We start from the raw sequence: 16,591 nt of genomic DNA, 5'->3' as shown, positions 1-16,591 counted from the left end.
AGCACTGCAACTGGACCATGCTCTCTGATTTAGGACAGTTAATTTTAACAGGTGACTGCAAGGACAGGCTATAGTTGCAAGTAGCTCCACTAATATGTACTAGATACGTCAATATAAAGCCTTCAGACACCCTATATCACCAGTCAGCATTGCCTCTCCAGCACCCTCACTTCTATAAAGGCTCTAAAGAAAACCCACAGCTCATAGAATGGCCTGGGTTGAAAAGGGCCACAATGATCATCTCGTTTCAACCCCCTGCTATGTGCAGGGTCACCAACCACCATACCAGGCTGCCCAGAGCCACATCCAACTTAACCCTGGATGCCTCCAGGGATGGGGCATCCACAGCCTCCCTGGGCAACCTGTTCCAGTGCATCACCACCCTCTGCGTGAAAAAATTCCTCTTAATATCTAACCTAAACCTCCCCTGTCTCAGTTTAGCAGCATTCCCCCTTGTCCTATCGCGATCCACCCTCGTAAACAGCCGTTCCCTCACCTGTTTGTACAATCCCTTCACACATAGGAAAGCCACAGCGAGGTCTCCCCGGACCGCCAGAAAGACATTTCGGCTCTAGTACTTCCTAATAGCCAGAATAACAGATATATCCCCTTTCCTCCTACCACACAGAGCACCAAATCGCAACCGCTTCCTCCCCCAGGCTCACAGACAGCAGAGCATCCCAGCACCAAAACACCCGATCTCAGAGCACACATCCCGCTCTCCGAGCCCACCGCCCTCACTCAGACCCCCGGCACACAACCCATCCCACCTACCGCCACACGGCGACATCCAACCCACCCGCTGCTCCGGAAGAGGAAAGCGTGGGGCGGGCGCTCTGCTGCAGGAAGCACCGCCTCGTCCGGCATGAGCGGCGCGGAGGCGGCCTGCGGGCCCCGGCCCCGCGGGGGCGGGTTGAGGTCATACCCGGCACTGCCCGTGTGGGTGGTGGAGGACCATCAAGATGTGAGTGGCGGCGTTAGGCTGAACACCGGGCCTGCGGGGGGGAGGTGGTGACTGTGCAGTCAGCTCGCAAGTAGATCCAGTCAAGTCATGTGGGCATCAGGAATTAAACCCCTTCTTTGTAGGTGGATGGGTTAAATTATCTGTTATTCAACGTTCTTCACTCAGGACAGTGAGGCCCTGGCACAGCTGCTCAGAGAAGCTGTGGTGCCCCATCACTGGAGGTGCTTAACGCCAAGCTGGATGGGGCCCTGGGCAGCCTGAGCTGGTGATGGCAGCCCTGACCATAGGATGGAGCTGGGTGGGCTTTGAGGTCCCTTCAGGCCAACCCATTCTATGATTCTGTGATAAAACCCAACAACAGCAAGTCTCTAGCCATGGAGCTGAATGATAGGTGAGAAGAGTTGCTGCAAACACAGTGCCTTATAAAGAAGGAAAGGAAGTAGAAGCATAATCTTCTGGCAGCTTCACATGCCTAAAGCTCCAGGGCTCAGTGATTGTGCCTCATGAACTAAAATTCCTGCCCTTCTTTACTGTTTTCTGTCTCCTCCTTCCTCTTCCAACATACAACCCAAATTCTAATGGAGATTGAGCGGGACTGGTGTTTCTGCTGCTATATCCATTGTGTTTGTGATTTCACTGCTTACAGCGAAAATACTTTGCTTGCGCTCTTTTAGGTGCTGCCTTTCATCTATCGTGCCATTGGTTCAAAGCATCTGCCTGCAAGTAACATCAGCTTTGTTCACCTTGATTCCCATCCAGACCTCCTTATCCCTGTGAATATGCCTGCAGATACTGTGTTTGACAAAGAAGCACTTTTTAAGTAAGCCTTATGTACTGCATCAGGATAAAGTGTCCACTTCTTGCAGTGTTTGGTTTATATCAAATATTGATACAATTGTGTATGAAATATGAGCAACAGACACGTAAATCAGACTCATGTTGTATTTTCTTTATTTTTTGTATGAAACTTAATAGATTTGGATAGAAGAAGTAGCTATGTTTCTTTTATGAATGTGGTCAAATGGTTATGTTACATATTAAGAAGAAGTAAGACTTAGGAATTCACTTCTAGTTCAAATTATCAGACTGGGCAGTTCCTCTGAGTGACAGGACAGTATTCCAGATGGGTGCTTTTCAGTGAGCTGGAGATTTTAAAACTACTTTTCTGTTAATGGTGACAAATTAACTGAGATTAAAATAACATCTCTTATGCTGACATGGTGCATCTGTGAAGTTGAGTGTGATAATTAAGACCAATGTTTATCCCCGTCTTCTTAGGTAGGCAAGAAGACACAGGGTGATCTGGTTTTGTCTATTATTTCTTGTTTTAAAATAAGTATTGATTGTTCCTGTGTTACACTGGTACAGAGAAGTGACAAGAGAAGCTAATTGATATATTATATGTCACCCTGCCCGTGGTCCATATTTAGTTTTCTTTGCTGGATGAATGAAAAGCCTTGTGGGCTGCATCGTATACATGAAGAAATAGGATAAAAAGTACAGATGCTACTCTGTTGGTGCTGATTAACTCACATTCACTAATGAAGTTATATTTTAAGCCTACTTGGAGAAGTGTACAATAAGATATTCCCTTGAGGTCAATTATGTAGAACGGAGTTCATGATGCACCTTGTACTTCTACTCTGTCACATATATTCAGAGAAAAAGACAAGAAGTCCATGTAGTTAATAAAGTACTGTACTAAGAGTAAAGCTGACTGCACTTTATAATCCTATTGACTATTATTTTTAAAATTTTATTAAAGACATTTTTGGTTCTTACAAATCAAGACTTCAGTCCTTTCTCTTTGCTTTGGTGATATGATCTGTACATAGAGTACTAACTTCAGATAATTTGCATAGGGGGCTTTCAAGATATGGAGGGTGTTCTTTCTGTTCTTGACAATGTTTTACATGCTGGTAAAGTAAGTGTTATTACCAGTCTTTCTCTCATCATTACAGTGAGCTGAGTATTGAGAACTGGATTATGCCTGCTGTTTATGCTGGCCATATTTCTCAAGTAGTGTGGCTTCACCCACCATGGGCCCAGCAGATCTCAGAGGGAAAACACAATTTTTTTGTTGGGAAAGACATGTCAACAACTACAATCAGGTAAATTCTTTGCTATCCTGTGATAGTAATATAAAAGCTATTTGCCATATATTTTGTATTCTTGAATAAATACAGTGATACATCTTTTCTCAATGAAAATTCAGTTTGTATTTGTGAATGTTTTGGGGTGTCATGACTGTTTTAAGAAGTACAGTTTAAGTAGAGTCTTAGTCTCTCTTTTTTTTTTTAAATAGATAATTCAAGTTATTCACATTTCATTGCATTCAACCAAGTTTTCAATTAGTTCTCTTTGATAAAATGAAAATCTTTGGGGAAAAAAAAAAAATAAATGTTTTTTAGAGGATTGGGGTAACAGAGCAGAACTTAGATCCTCCTCAGATGTCCCTTATCAAAATGAAACAAACCCACCTGCTCAACGTCTCCTTGTCAGATGCTCCATCTAGCCCTTTAACCTCCTTAGCCAATGTACAGTGAAAATAATGAAAAGATGGTAGATGTAAATACCCAAAAGGTTATTTACAGTAAAAACTCACCCATATGGAAGCCTTTGGTCTGCTGGAAACCATTGAGGCAATCTTTACCAAGGAACGATCTCCAAGAGAAGCTGCCTTAGTGGTGGTCAGCCCTTAAATGAGGTCCAGAGGAGGTGGAGTTAACCTCCACCCCTTCCAGGAGCACAGCTAAATTACTCTCACCTGTGCTCCTACAGCTGACCTGACACTTGCCTCAGCTGATTAATCAAAGGTTCAGGCTGTGATTACCAATTTCCCATACAGCCATCCTCTTTTAGGTCTTCTCAGTTTGTTGATGTCTCACGTGTTCTGGGGGTCCAGACTCTGGCAGAATATGTCCAATGATATATTCTCATTTACCTGGTGCTAAATACAAGGTGAAATCTCTCTTTTTGCTAGTACAGTGAAACTTTGCAATTAGTCTTTATTGCTGTAGGGATGTATGGGTTGGTTGTGCTCATCTTGCTTTATATTTTGACTGACCATTCGTTTTCTGTAGCGTCCAAGCTGGTACTGCTGCATGATGCTATTCTGTCCCAAATGCAAGACCTCTTCTTTATCTCAATAATGAGACCATTAATGTAATGAGATTCCTGTTGGCTATTCTTCTGGGTTGCCTTAGGTCCCTCAGGATGCTCACACTGGGGAACTGAACTTCAGGTTTCTGCCGTTTCAGAAATCGTGTGTGGCTGATCGATGGTGATACCCTTTAATTGATAGAGCACACAAGTGCATAGAAGTTCACATTTCCTCTCAACATTATTTCTTTAATCTGAATTTATGACACTTAAGGCTTCATGTGTTGAAATATGGTTTGAAAATAGTATTAGTTAATTTTTTTTTTTTGCTATAAGTTGCCTCTAGGTTTTGGGTTGTTTTTGTTGTTTCTGTTTTTAAATGGAGTGGATTACATGTATATGTAGATATTCATCCTTGTTACCTGCTCTCCCCACACTCAGAATGTGGATTCATGTGTCAGGGTAAAAAGCAGTTAAATGCTGTGTATTAATCCCTGTTTTATTAACATCTGTGGGTTCCAGAGCACTTCTCAAATGCAACCATAATGATTTTCCTCACAAAGTAAAAAGGTGATTGAGGGCAAAATATCCAGTGCTTTGCATTATTATGCCATAAAATTGATTGTATCTTGTCAAATTCTTGATATAAGATACAATTCATTGGCGCATTAATCTTAATAGCATATAACATAAATTTTTCTTACCCACTAAAATCTTACAGGACTACTATCAAAATTCCAAAATGAATTTTAAAATATTGATTTAGCATTGAAGAGGTAGAAAAAAATTCCATTTAAACACTTGCAGATTAAAGTAAGGAATTTTTTATATACAGTTTTATTGCTTTTGCTACCGATCAAACATCAATTCATTTTTCTTTGGGTGACTTATTTGCACGTGTGTTTTTGCAAAGCTTTTTACAAAGATGTGTATTAACTGTGATTTATTGTCTATTGTAGGGTTACAGGTACAGATCATTACTTTTTAAGTGATGGTCTTTATGTCCCTGCTGATCAGCTGGAAAATCCAAAGCCTTTAAATTTACATGTTGTTCGCATTAATCCTACTGAAGCATCAAACAGCCAAGAAGAACACGACAAAGTAGCATCTGCTAAGAGACTGAAGCTAAATACAGATGACACAGCAAACACTGCTGCTACCTCTTCATTTGTGGCTCCTGGTGACCTCGATAACAACTTCTCAAGTGTGCAGAACAAGGAATTACAACATGCAGGTGCCCTGAACAGTGCAAAAATGTTGCCAGAATGCTCAGCTACAAGCTCCCTAAGAAACAACGAATATCCAGTGAAGGAGGTTGCTAAAGATATCTGCGAAGTTCTTCAGAATGGGGATGCATTTGTTTTAGACATTGACTTAGATTTTTTTTCAGTTAAGAATCCATTTAAAGAAATGTACACTAAGGTAAGTATGACAATGGGGAGTTCTCTTACCTTTCATAAAAGTACTCATCTTTCTAGCACTTGATGTCTATGGAGGAACTCTCTTCTAAGATAAATTAATGGATTGGCTGGTCATAACTAATGAATCATACTAAGATTTGAGAGAGAAACACTATAAGGGAACATAAACTCCAAATGAAGCACAGTAACCAAGCAGGACTAGGTCCTTACATTTGAAATGGATATTCAGTGCACATTCAAGCTTAGAGATATATGGCATACCTCTGCATGTTGTATAGGACATAAAAGCCATGCTTGGTTTTCCACAGGTAATGTTCCAAATACCTGCATCAGGATTAATCAGGAAGAGAGTACAGATTGTACTCCTCATCCTTCCCCATAACATTCTTTTAGAAGGCCACAATGGTATCAGAGACTGCCCATCCAAAAGATATCACAGTGCTGATTATTCAAAGAGTGGTGACTCCTCTCAATGAGAGACTGTAAATAATTTCCTTCGGTTGGGCTAATGAGCAAGCGACTTTTGTCTCTGGTGCTATGGCTCTGAGCTCATCTATGCCTTTTGTTCAGTTTATAACTAGACTGCACAGAAAATATACCTCTCTTGTACAGTGTTACAAATATGCTGCTTCTCAGAGTTGCTGAGCTGTTAGGAAGCTCTCTTGATGTGAACATGACTTTACGGAACTAGCTAATCTGCCCTGAAAATTGCATGTAGCACTAAGTGCAAATTCTGTTTTACAGATTTTCAGCTTACTAATTTTTCTGCTGTAACACGACTGTTTGTAGTAGCTAAGCTTCTCTTTAACAGTACTGTAATCTCAGCCTATGCTGGAGAACATCTGACTTCTCTGAGTTTCAGCTAGAGTACCACACCGCTTCCTTGTTCACTATGTAGAAGTGAATACAGTGGTCCTCATCTCTGTTAGCTTCTGACAGTGAGTCTTTACAATCATGGTACCATTAGACCATCAGCAACACTAACCATTTAGAAAAACAAAGGAGGCATAAAGCAAAGCAGAAGCACCGTGGGGGTATTGTCACATAAGAGCCCTCTTATGAGGGTTTACAGTACATTCTGCATAAAGCCATGGAAGAGTCTTCTTGGTTGGTTTGTTTACTTGGGAGCTGTTTGTTATTTTCTTGTGCTGTCCTCAGTTCTAGGAACCACTTTTGGAAATGGGCTTGCACAGAACTCCCAAGTACACCTTTATTGATAAGAATTTCATTTGCCATTAGTATTTCTTAACTCTGTTCCCTTATTGAACAATGCAGTCATTCCATCAGAACATGTTGCTCAAGTTCACACTTGGAATGTAAGAACCCAAGTTAAAACTAAAAAGCAAATACAGCTTATGAATTCAGAAGACTATTATCTTGTGATTCTGTGATTTGCACACACACGAAAAAATTCAAAATATTTTGTTAGAGATGCTTTATTTTTCTGTAAAATTCGATGAGCTCTTAGTCTGCCCTTTCTTTCCTCTACTCCTGAAAAAGTCTCATGTTCATCTTTTCAGTGCTGCTAACTGAATAATGAAGTTTGTTTATCTGCAGTATTGGAGTAGAGAAATTATCATGTTCAAGTTTATTCTGCTTTTCTGAGCTGCAGTGCTCTGAAGTTTTCAATTTTCACTTGAATAAACTAATATTTTTTTTCTCCTTTTTCAAAGACAGAATATGAGCTCTTACAGGAGTTGTACAATTTCAAGAAACCTCATAGAAATGCAACAGAGGTATGGTATTTCTTGTGAGATATATGTGGGAATAATTATTTTGATTTATACAATAAATATGACTTAGTGTATAGAAGGAATCTATGAAAGATGCTTAATGAAGTAGCATTTAATTAAGCTATGCTGTATGCTGAACACTTATCAGCAGTGTCTTAGTAATTCTTTTCTGTTAAACATTTTGTTTTAATGTGGAATTGTGCAAATATGTAGCACAAATGTAAAAATTAATTTCTGCAAACAAATGGTAATTGACAAGATAGAAATGAAACATGCCATCTGCTTTGTCTCTTTGAAAGGTTCAACAGGATATTTTGGTGTTGTGCTCCCCTCTCCCTCTTTGGGTCTCCTTTTCCTTGCCCAAGTTTCTCTTCCGTTATAGTGAAAGTTGTGCTAAATATTGGCATTTTATTTATTATTTAGTTGCACAATTAGATCTATATTTTTGTCATACTATTGTAGTCAGAGAAAATACTGCTGTGGGTTTTTGTTTTGTTTTTAAGTAGTGTAGGGATTGGCTATTTAAGGTTACTTACTGGTGCTGCATAGAAAGGTGTCATACTCATACCCCAGGATCATAAGGTGTACTTCAGGAATGGTTAACACCCTCAGCTTTTCTTAAAATTTAACATGAAGTTGACATCACTGTCAAAAAGAAGCAGCCTCCAAAGTGGGAACAACTATGTTTTTAGTTGTTATCCATTTATACCAATATGCTTTTTAATAATTTTCCTTCATATACCACTGCATCGAGCATCTGTTACACCAAATAGGCTAAGCATTGCTTTTAGCTTGATATGTCGTGTATCCTATAATATTTACATGTACAACTGTATGCATGCACATATGTAACCCATTTTACACAAGATGAACCATTTAAAAGCTTGGCTGGTAATGTAAGCCATGATTTAGCTAGGAAAATCATTCTTACCTCATTTTTCCTAACATGTTTTTTACATGCATATTTAAAGGAGGATTTGCTGGATTGTGTTGAAAACCGCGTCCATCAGCTAGAAGATCTAGAAGCAGCATTTGCAGATTTTTGTGACAATGATGATGAAGAGACCTTACAGAAGTGGGCTTCGTATCCTGGGTAGGAGATCTCTAAATGGCTTAAACACTCCTGCCGTTGGTTTATTCCTGTAGCCTTTGGAGAAGAATCCTCCTGAACTGATGACACAGTTAGCAGTAAAGTGTTCTTCCTTATTACCATCATATTGGACCCCTTCCTGGTCAGCTTAAGTAAGTGGAGATTACAACATTTCAAATAAGTAAGCCTCTTGTTGATCCTTTCCTGCTAAAACTAGTAGAACGGTCACCTCTCCTGAAAGACCTTTACCTTGTCCATACTAGTAGGGGTAGGTTTTGATTTTCTTGTAGAACTTACTGTTAATACCCTCCTTCTCCTTTTTAAGATTCAGCTGTCTGCTGCAATAAAAGAAACCATTTACCAGTGCCAGTGAAATTTTTCATTCCACTTCTACTTCCTTGGGAGCCTTTTTGGAGCACACAAGATAAAGCTCTCATTCCTGACCTGTTGCAGAAGTAGTGCTGCAAAGAGATTTTCAGACTTAACCTACTGGGTTGTCTTTGCAGAGTCAGCAGTGCAAGCAGAATCATACATCAGTTATTGCCAGACCTATGTAACAATGACCAGAAGCATTTCTTATACTACTTTTGACTTGAAGAAGCTTCTCTTTAGGTTGCCTAAAAGAAAGGCAAAGAAGTTGTGTGTGGCATAAATAAGAATATTGTTGTTTACTGAGGAAGATCTGTTGAAACAGCACGTGATACTTGTACTCTGTTTTTTCTCAGGTACAAGATGACAGAAGAGCAACATGTTAACTTCTACATTATTGTTTTTTCAAATTTGCATATGTTGCTAACATAAGTTTTGGTTGTGTTTTTAACTCCAGATTGAAACCCCTTGTGCAACTAGTACACAGTTTGAAAAGCAGAATGGAGAGCCCAGACTATGAAATGGTAGGTCACTGTGTAAAGGAGTAGAAAGTAAGTAATTTTAAAAGTATAGCTTCATCAAGGAGGGAAAAGAACATGCTTAATTTTACATCCGCTTCCTGACTCATTTAAAGTTTTTGTTTGTTTGTTTTGTTTTTTAATTTGTTATTGCTTAAGCAAGCTTTTTTAAAAGCTTCTGGAATTTCACTCTGCTCGTCTATACTTTGGAACATTAATAAGATTTTTCAGGACTCTCATGCCTCAGTCTGCTTTCTGTGAAGTAAGGTTTCAATTCACCAGGGTGTGTTTATTTTATTTTTAAGTACTAACTGAAGAAAAGCTTCCTGCCTAAAGATGTGAAAATTACCTGCTGGGCTGGAGTAGCTTAGGGATTTATTACACAGATAAACTATATTGCTGATTTGTCAACAGAAATGAAAATCTGTTTAATCTACACATAGGTCCATCAGGCTGGTCTGACCTGTGATTACGTCGAACTTCCCCACCATGTCAGCACCAAAGAGGAGATTGAAGGCCTTTTACAGTCCATCAGGGTTCTGCTGAAAAACATGCCTAAGCCCACGCTTGTGACAATTGCTCGGTAAGACTGTAGGTTCTTTTTTACTAAAAAAAAAGTAAATCAGATTGTGCTTACAAAACTAAATGATTCTATGACTGTAGCATCAGTTGACATATCTTAAAAAGAAATTCTATCTCCAAGAGAAAATTTTAGCATAGTGAAAATTGGCATTTGGAAGCGTGAATCAAGTGACAGTACCTACACTGCTGAGGGAAGTTTCTTTGTGGGTGTCCAGTTTTACTGGGCTTTAGAGTGGCAAGCAAAGATGTCAACAGTAGTGAAGACATGATGATTTAACCTTCATCATAGGCTACATAAAGGCTTTATATAGCCTTGTGTGGTGCAGAGGATAGCTGTCACTGAGGTTCATGTTATCTTTGCTGCTTCTGTTAAGATAATTTTAGCTTGGACAAGCTTGCACAGGCCAAAGTATTATGCCTTTCCCACTCTTGGTCTAGAGTTAATTTCACTTCAGATAATATTTCTGTTTCTAGTGAAATTTCAAATGAAACTGGGACAAGTTTTCATGTAATAGTCTGGAAGGTGTTTATATTGTAGAAAAATCTAATAGTGTTTTGCATAGAGTAAAATTTGTGCTTCTGGAACTGCAAGGGAATTATTTGGGAGGACAAAACAGAACTTGAGGCCAGGGCCAGAAATCCTGTCCCAAGAGAATTAAATTTGAAGACCACAGTGTATCTACTGATAAGTTATCACAACTTACTCATTTGAAGAACACTAAGTATGCCCTAAAATACAGGCAGCAATGCCAGTATCTGACTTGAAACAATTCTTGTCAAGAACAGTAGTATGGCTAATACTTACAATAATAGAAGGCTGTTCTTCCTGTGCCAGCCACAGAGCTGGAAAATTCATTAGGAAATAAGAAAAATGTATATAAGTCTTGATAGATCTAAGATCATGGAAATGTTAGCTTAGCCTTTGGTTAGCAGTACCTGTTAGTGGTAAATGTTATATGTCAGGAATTGTGCAGGCTTTTCTCATAGTTTTCCTATTTTAACTAGTAGCAATTGAATTTTTTCAGTTGTTCCACGTTTTCAATTTTTTTTCCACCAGTGCTTTAAATAATCATTTGCTTGAATGCAAACTGGCAACATGTGTTATAAGAAAGCAGATTTAGAGGAATGGCCACATTTCTGATCAGCTGCAGGCTTTCTACTCAACTTCAGGCCAATTGCTATTGTCAAAAGCACTGCATAAAAGCACAGTAGTATGCTATGAAGATATACTGGAAGCTGAACTTAGCACACTTTAAAATTATCTTCAGCACCCCAGATACAAACCATTATAAAAATAAAAAGTATTGATGATATCTATACTCTCTCATTCTTTTCTCAAATCTTTGTTACAGATCAAGTCTGGATGACTATTGCCCTTCAGAACAGGTTGATGCCATTCAAGAGAAGGTTCTCAGTTTACTTGGTTTCGTGTATGGCACTCTGGATGTGCATTTAGATTACTCAAGCAACTCATCTTCCTTGTGACCTTTCTTCATGCATTGCTTTCTAATAGATGAATTAAAATTGTGTATTGGCTGTTATTTCAGCAGGTGGCACTAGAATCCAAGCTGACCAAGAGTTTAAATTGCACTGCTTTTTCCAAACCAGCTGCATCTGAATCCAATATAGGATTGTTCAGATGGTTCTGTGATTCTTGTTTTTCTGTCTTGCTTATTCTTAAAATGGATGCAAGAGAAACTATTATTTGTCCACAGAATGTATTTTTTCACCTAATTTATTTAAGTATGTTTAGAAAAGAACATTTCAAAAATAGATGGATTTCTTTTTTGTACTTAAACTTTTTGATGAAGTAACAAATTTCTTCCTGACTTATGCTGTACTTTAAAAAAAAATAATCTCAAAAATGCCATTAAAATGTTGTTTGCATGAGGATCTTTTATAACCGCTGTGCTTAAGAGGTCCAGGCACACCCCTACATTTCTCTAGAGCATTTCTGGCTTCTGGCCCATCCACAGAATACTATTTGTAACCTGCATTAATGTTGTTTATTTTTGTTCTAGGGTATTTCACTGGTGACTCAGATAATGTGCCCAGTATGCAGACATTGGCTTGGTCCAAGAACAATGTAAATACTTATGTAAATTGATTCTTTTCCTTCTTTGTGAACTCTGTTGAACAAGTAAAAAGTAAATGTACATGAGGAAAGCAAGCAGCCAGAATTCATCTGGGTTTCACAGGGAATGTAAGGAACGTACTTCTGATTATATGTTTCTGCCATTGTACGTAGTGCCAGCAAATCTCTATTAAGAATTTTTTATTTCACAATAACAAACTGTTGCAAACTTCAGCTAATGCACTCCACGTAACAGTAATTCTAAATGCATACAAAGTGGGGGTTTTTATTCGTTTTGATTCTGTTTGGTTTTTTTTTCTGTGTTGGATTTTCTGTTTGGTTTTGCTTTCTTAAGCTGAAGCACCTAGAATCTCCAAAGTAAGACACAGAATATGCTGCATATACTAGAAAACACATCATTACAAAGCCATACTCTGTAGTTACTAGGATTTTCAGTGTTCTAATTTACTATTAGGAGAAAGTGTTTTACCAGCCTTGAAAGCCAACAAATCAAATGTGGATAAACTAACGTAATAATAATACAGGGCTGTTGGAAAGCATGACACGATGATAATGAGATAGTTGGAAAGAGTATGGAAAAAGAAGACAGGAGAAAGGAGTGAGAAGGAGAGAAAGAATCAGTAAAAATCTGTTAGACTATATGTATCACATAAGTAAAGCCAACAAACAAGAAGAAAAAAGATTTTACCTGACAGAAGTAATGCCTCTTTGCTGTTGAACTTAATTACATCATCTGCTGACTTCTCTGAGGGCATAGAAAGGCCCAGAAAATAAATTAGTATCTACAGAAGAAAACGTGAGGTATAAGAAAGATTAAACCATAAGGAAGAAATGTCTATTGCATGCATCCTTCTGTAATGGAAAACAACTTTTCCAAGTGATTGCTGCTTCTTGGTGAACTCTCTGATACCTGCTGGCTTTTTGAAGCACTTGACTGGCTTAACCTGCTCCAGTAGTGATTAGTTAATTCAGTGAATGGCCAAAGTTGGAAAAGAACTCTGGAAGTCATCTCCTCCGAATACCCTGACCCATTGAAGCAGATTACCCAGGAGCTTTTCCAGATGGCTACTGAAGATCTCTGGAGATCTTTGAAAGGTTTAGAATTACTGGACCTATGGACTAATGCCTGAAATTATACTATCCTGCTTTATTTTTCTATGTTACACTGTTTCTCTATGTCCCCAAAGAGTATGTACACCCTTGAAAGTGAGCAAAGAGAGTCAGATACCCAGGGGATAATTTGGGTGCCTGATCTGAGTTGAAGAACTTTTCTAATGTGTCTTATTTTCTCTTCCAGTAATGTCAAGTGTTAAGGAAGACCCCTGTTTTTAGGTTCCTTCAGTCCATAGCTAAAATTTGATTGATGGACTCAGAACATATTAAACAGCTTTTGCTTAGACTGCCTTTCTCACACTGTTAAGTTTCTCACTTTAAGAGTTCACACATACAAGGATGACATGAAAAGGATTGAAAAAACCTGGGAAGTAGAGTAAAACAGCAATTGGAAACTATTCATCTGCTAACATCCCATACTTTCACTTTTCCTAATTATTCTCAACAACTATGAAGTAACACTAGGAGAAGTAGTGTAAGATATAATACACAGGTACATTAATTTATTTGCTAAGGCTTAATTTATTTACTGACTTGCAGGCCTGATGCACCTAAACGATTCTGTGAAACTTTTGTGTGCAGTAATTGGTGATGTTATTATTGCCCTTTCTCCTAAAACACCATAAATAATGTCATTATTGTTAAATAAATCAAAGTGATAACAATATCTTCGGAAAAACAAACAAAAACAATACCAGAAAGATAAAGGAGACATATGCCTTGACCTGTGTCTATCTAACATTTTAGTACTGATTATATTGTTGTTAAATGTTATCTAAATTCTGTCAGAGAAATATTGGATTAACTCTATTCTAATTTTCTTTTTTTTCATGTGAAATGAGTTAAACATTCCCACTGTTTTGACTGGAAAATGAATGACAGCTGAGGAAAATACTATTTATCTCAGTCTTGATGATGAAATAATGTAGAAATAAAAAGGCACTAAATATGGATTGCTAAGAACTTAACAGTAGAAAAAGTCGTGCTAATGTAAGTATTAGAAAATTATCTTGTGGGAGTAGGCAGATAAACCTAGAAAAGTGCTCTCAGGGTCCTAATGCTTCCAAAACATGAAGAAGTTCATATTTCATAACTGAGAATTGTCTGATTTCTATTAGCTGTTTCTGGATATCTCATTTTGTATAGGATAAGACTGAGACGGAGACATGTGGAAAGGTGAGCCATGTAAAAAAAGTAGACATTGTTTTGGACTTCCATGTTTTTTGAGCAAGGAAATATAATTGTGCACACACTAAATCAGTCTATTATGAATGAATTTTTCAGATTCCTCTTAATCTTATGTCAAGATTTTGTAATGTTGCTGTCAGTATTCCACATCATAACATCATGTGCAGTATGGATGCATGATGTCATGGACCATGACATCTTACCAAGTTATTTTTATATTGGAAGACTGATGTTTTCACAATCAATAACCCGCATGTGGTTGGAGTAATTTTCACACTAAGTTTTAGTAACTTACATTAGAGATCTATGGTTATCCTGAGGTGACACAGCTTGAAGAAATAATCAGTTGCATAAGATAGGTGCCAATTAGGCTTTTAACCTGGATCCTAACAGTCTCTGCAGAGTGTTATTTATGTCTTTTTGAATACATACTGAGGACTAAAAATTTCAACTTTCTTTAACAGATACAGAGCAGGTAGAAGAAATATTACTGTTCAGTTCCAAAACCCTTAAATAAAAGAATTATATGCAAAGCAAGTATATGTATATGAGTTTTATGAAGCATTTACATTTTCATATATTACTCTGGTGTCAGGAGTGTTGGAATGAGACAATATATAAGGGCCCCTCCAACCTAGGCCTATGATCCTATAGGTGTAGGGCTACAATCTGTTTTGAGTAAGTTTGCTTACAATAGAAAACTGGGAGGAGTGTTGACTCCATCAAGGATGGGGAGTCCTTGCAGAGAGATGCAGCTGAATTAGAGATCTGGGCAATCACTGTTTGCATTATGTTGAACAAGAGCAAGCACTTGTTTCTGCACCTGGGAAGGAGTAATCCTTGTTACACTGGTTGTTGCTGTTATGCTGCAGCACAGCCTTGCTGAAAGTTATCTGGGCATCCTGATTGACAGCAAATTGAAAATAAGCCAGCAGTGTGCCCTGGTAGCCAGAAAGACCAGTCATATCTTGGGCATAGTACTGGCAGCTAGTTGACTGCCTTGCTCTGCACTTCTCTAGAGTGGCCTCACCTCAAGCACTATGTTCAATTTTGAGTGTCCCAGTACAAAATGGACATAAAACTAGAGCATCCAAAAGAGGACTACACAGGTGGTGGAGGGTCTGGAGCAGATGTATGAGGAGCAGATGAGATTCCCTGGTTTGTTCAGCCTGGAGGAGGCTGAGGGAAAACCTCATTGTGACCTACAGCTTCCTCATGAGGGGAAACAGAAGAGCAGGCACTGATTTCTGCTCTCTGGTGACAGTGGAGGGTCAGATGGGGGTTGGAAAAGTTTCTTCACCAGAGGGTAGTGAATCTCTGCAAGATTTGCAGTTTCTGATTTTCATCTGGTTACTTGTTAGTGTGCTGTTTTGTTGTTGTCAACAAGTTGTCAACTTGGTCTCAGAATATTCTGTAATGGAGCTAGAAATATCTTGCATGTTTTCCACTAGTTGGAGAGATAAATGTGCTAGTTTCTACTGTCCTAATGATGTGAGTGGCTGTGAATTTATTTCTGTGCTCATACTGCGATTAAACTCTGTCCTTTGGATATAAAAGAACAGAACAGCCAACCTCTTTGATAGAAGATTTCCACTCACAAAGAACTCTGCATCCATGTTTGTCCTTAAGATCTATCATGCAGATAAACTAGTGAAGTGTGCCTGCTTTTGGGGTGGGGAAAAAAATACTACACAAATGGTGTAAAATGAGCCTGAGGTAGGTACTGAATGCAAGAAGCTTTATTTAAAACTCAGCTGAAGTTCCTGTGACTTAACCTGACAGGCAGCCAAGTGCCACAGAGTTGTTAGCTCACCTGAGGCTGAGATAAGGACAGTTTGGTAGGACAGGAAAGGAAGGGAAAATAGCAGTGATAAAAGAACACACACACACACACAAGGTGATGTCTAGCCAGTTTCTGAGCAGCAAAAGCCCCCAGCCAGCTCCCCCCAGTTTCATTGTTCAACTTGAGCTTCCTTCCTGACAAGGCAGTATGAAAGGCTGAGAAGACTCTGATTTACTCTAAGCACTGCTCAACAGCAGTTAACACATTGTTGTGTTATCAGCATCATTCTCATCCGAAATCCAAAGCACTGCACCATTACCAGCTACGAGGAAGAAAGTTAACTCTGTCTTGGCTGAAGCCAGGATGTAGTTTTATGAATGTGAGCTCACACAAGTAAGTGATACTTCAGTGCTGCAAGGCTTAAAAGCCTATTGCAGAATTTCAGTTAGAGCTACTAGAGATCAGTTTGTCTGAAAGCAAGTTTTCCATATATAAACAGAGTTCTCAGCATGAGGTTCCCAACAATGCAGATCAGTGTTAAGAACAGAAGTGAAGTTATTCTTAATAATTAAAGACTACCACAATAATGCTTAAAAAATTATTCAAAAATCTGTAGTAGAAAAACATACTCAT

At 38.5% G+C, this 16,591-nt stretch overlaps 2 protein-coding genes across 6 annotated transcripts in view; one reads left to right on the top strand and one right to left on the bottom strand.

The window, feature by feature from the left end:
* The window catches only part of DROSHA (drosha ribonuclease III), a 64,270-nt gene extending 63,452 nt beyond the window's left edge, over nt 1-818 (bottom strand). For 2 of the 4 annotated variants that reach the window (XR_014942798.1, XM_015854467.3), the window contains exon 1: nt 775-809. The gene's annotated coding sequence lies outside the window, so the exon portion shown is untranslated. Of the gene's footprint in view, nt 1-496 lie in introns of all 4 variants that reach the window. The other 2 variants (XM_085537806.1, XM_085537805.1) reach the window with 2 other exon arrangements.
* Nucleotides 819-838: 20 nt separating this feature from the next.
* C2H5orf22 (chromosome 2 C5orf22 homolog) lies at nt 839-14,712 on the top strand. 2 transcript variants are annotated; one of them, XR_014942799.1, is made up of 9 exons: nt 839-964; nt 1,639-1,784; nt 2,926-3,075; nt 5,026-5,488; nt 7,161-7,223; nt 8,192-8,462; nt 9,137-9,203; nt 9,641-9,780; nt 11,132-14,712. XR_014942799.1 is itself a non-coding variant. In XM_015854468.3 (9 exons), exons 1-9 carry the CDS (start codon nt 866-868, stop codon nt 11,262-11,264), a joined length of 1,383 nt encoding a protein of 460 aa, XP_015709954.2. In that variant the 5' UTR covers nt 839-865; the 3' UTR covers nt 11,265-14,712. The 2 variants fall into 2 exon arrangements, 1 of the variants encoding a protein (XP_015709954.2); XM_015854468.3 differs by having other exon boundaries at nt 8,192-8,313.
* Nucleotides 14,713-16,591: the final 1,879 nt, after the last annotated feature.

Source organism: Coturnix japonica, chromosome 2 (assembly GCF_054131305.1).
Source record: "Coturnix japonica strain WE chromosome 2, WE-NBRP24, whole genome shotgun sequence".
In the NCBI taxonomy this organism is placed as follows: Eukaryota; Metazoa; Chordata; class Aves; order Galliformes; family Phasianidae; genus Coturnix; species Coturnix japonica.
Note: the sequence above shows the minus strand (reverse complement) of the source record. Positions and strands in the feature narration are given on the sequence as shown.

Excerpts from the sequence above, each read along its gene's own strand:
- C2H5orf22 (XM_015854468.3), top strand. The coding sequence starts at position 866 with ATGAGCGGCGCGGAGGCGGCCTGCGGGCCCCGGCCCCGCGGGGGCGGG. Across the intron at positions 5,489-7,160 it reads TTAAAGAAATGTACACTAAG|ACAGAATATGAGCTCTTACA; the intron begins GTAAGTATGACA and ends CCTTTTTCAAAG. Across the intron at positions 7,224-8,191 it reads CTCATAGAAATGCAACAGAG|GAGGATTTGCTGGATTGTGT; the intron begins GTATGGTATTTC and ends GCATATTTAAAG.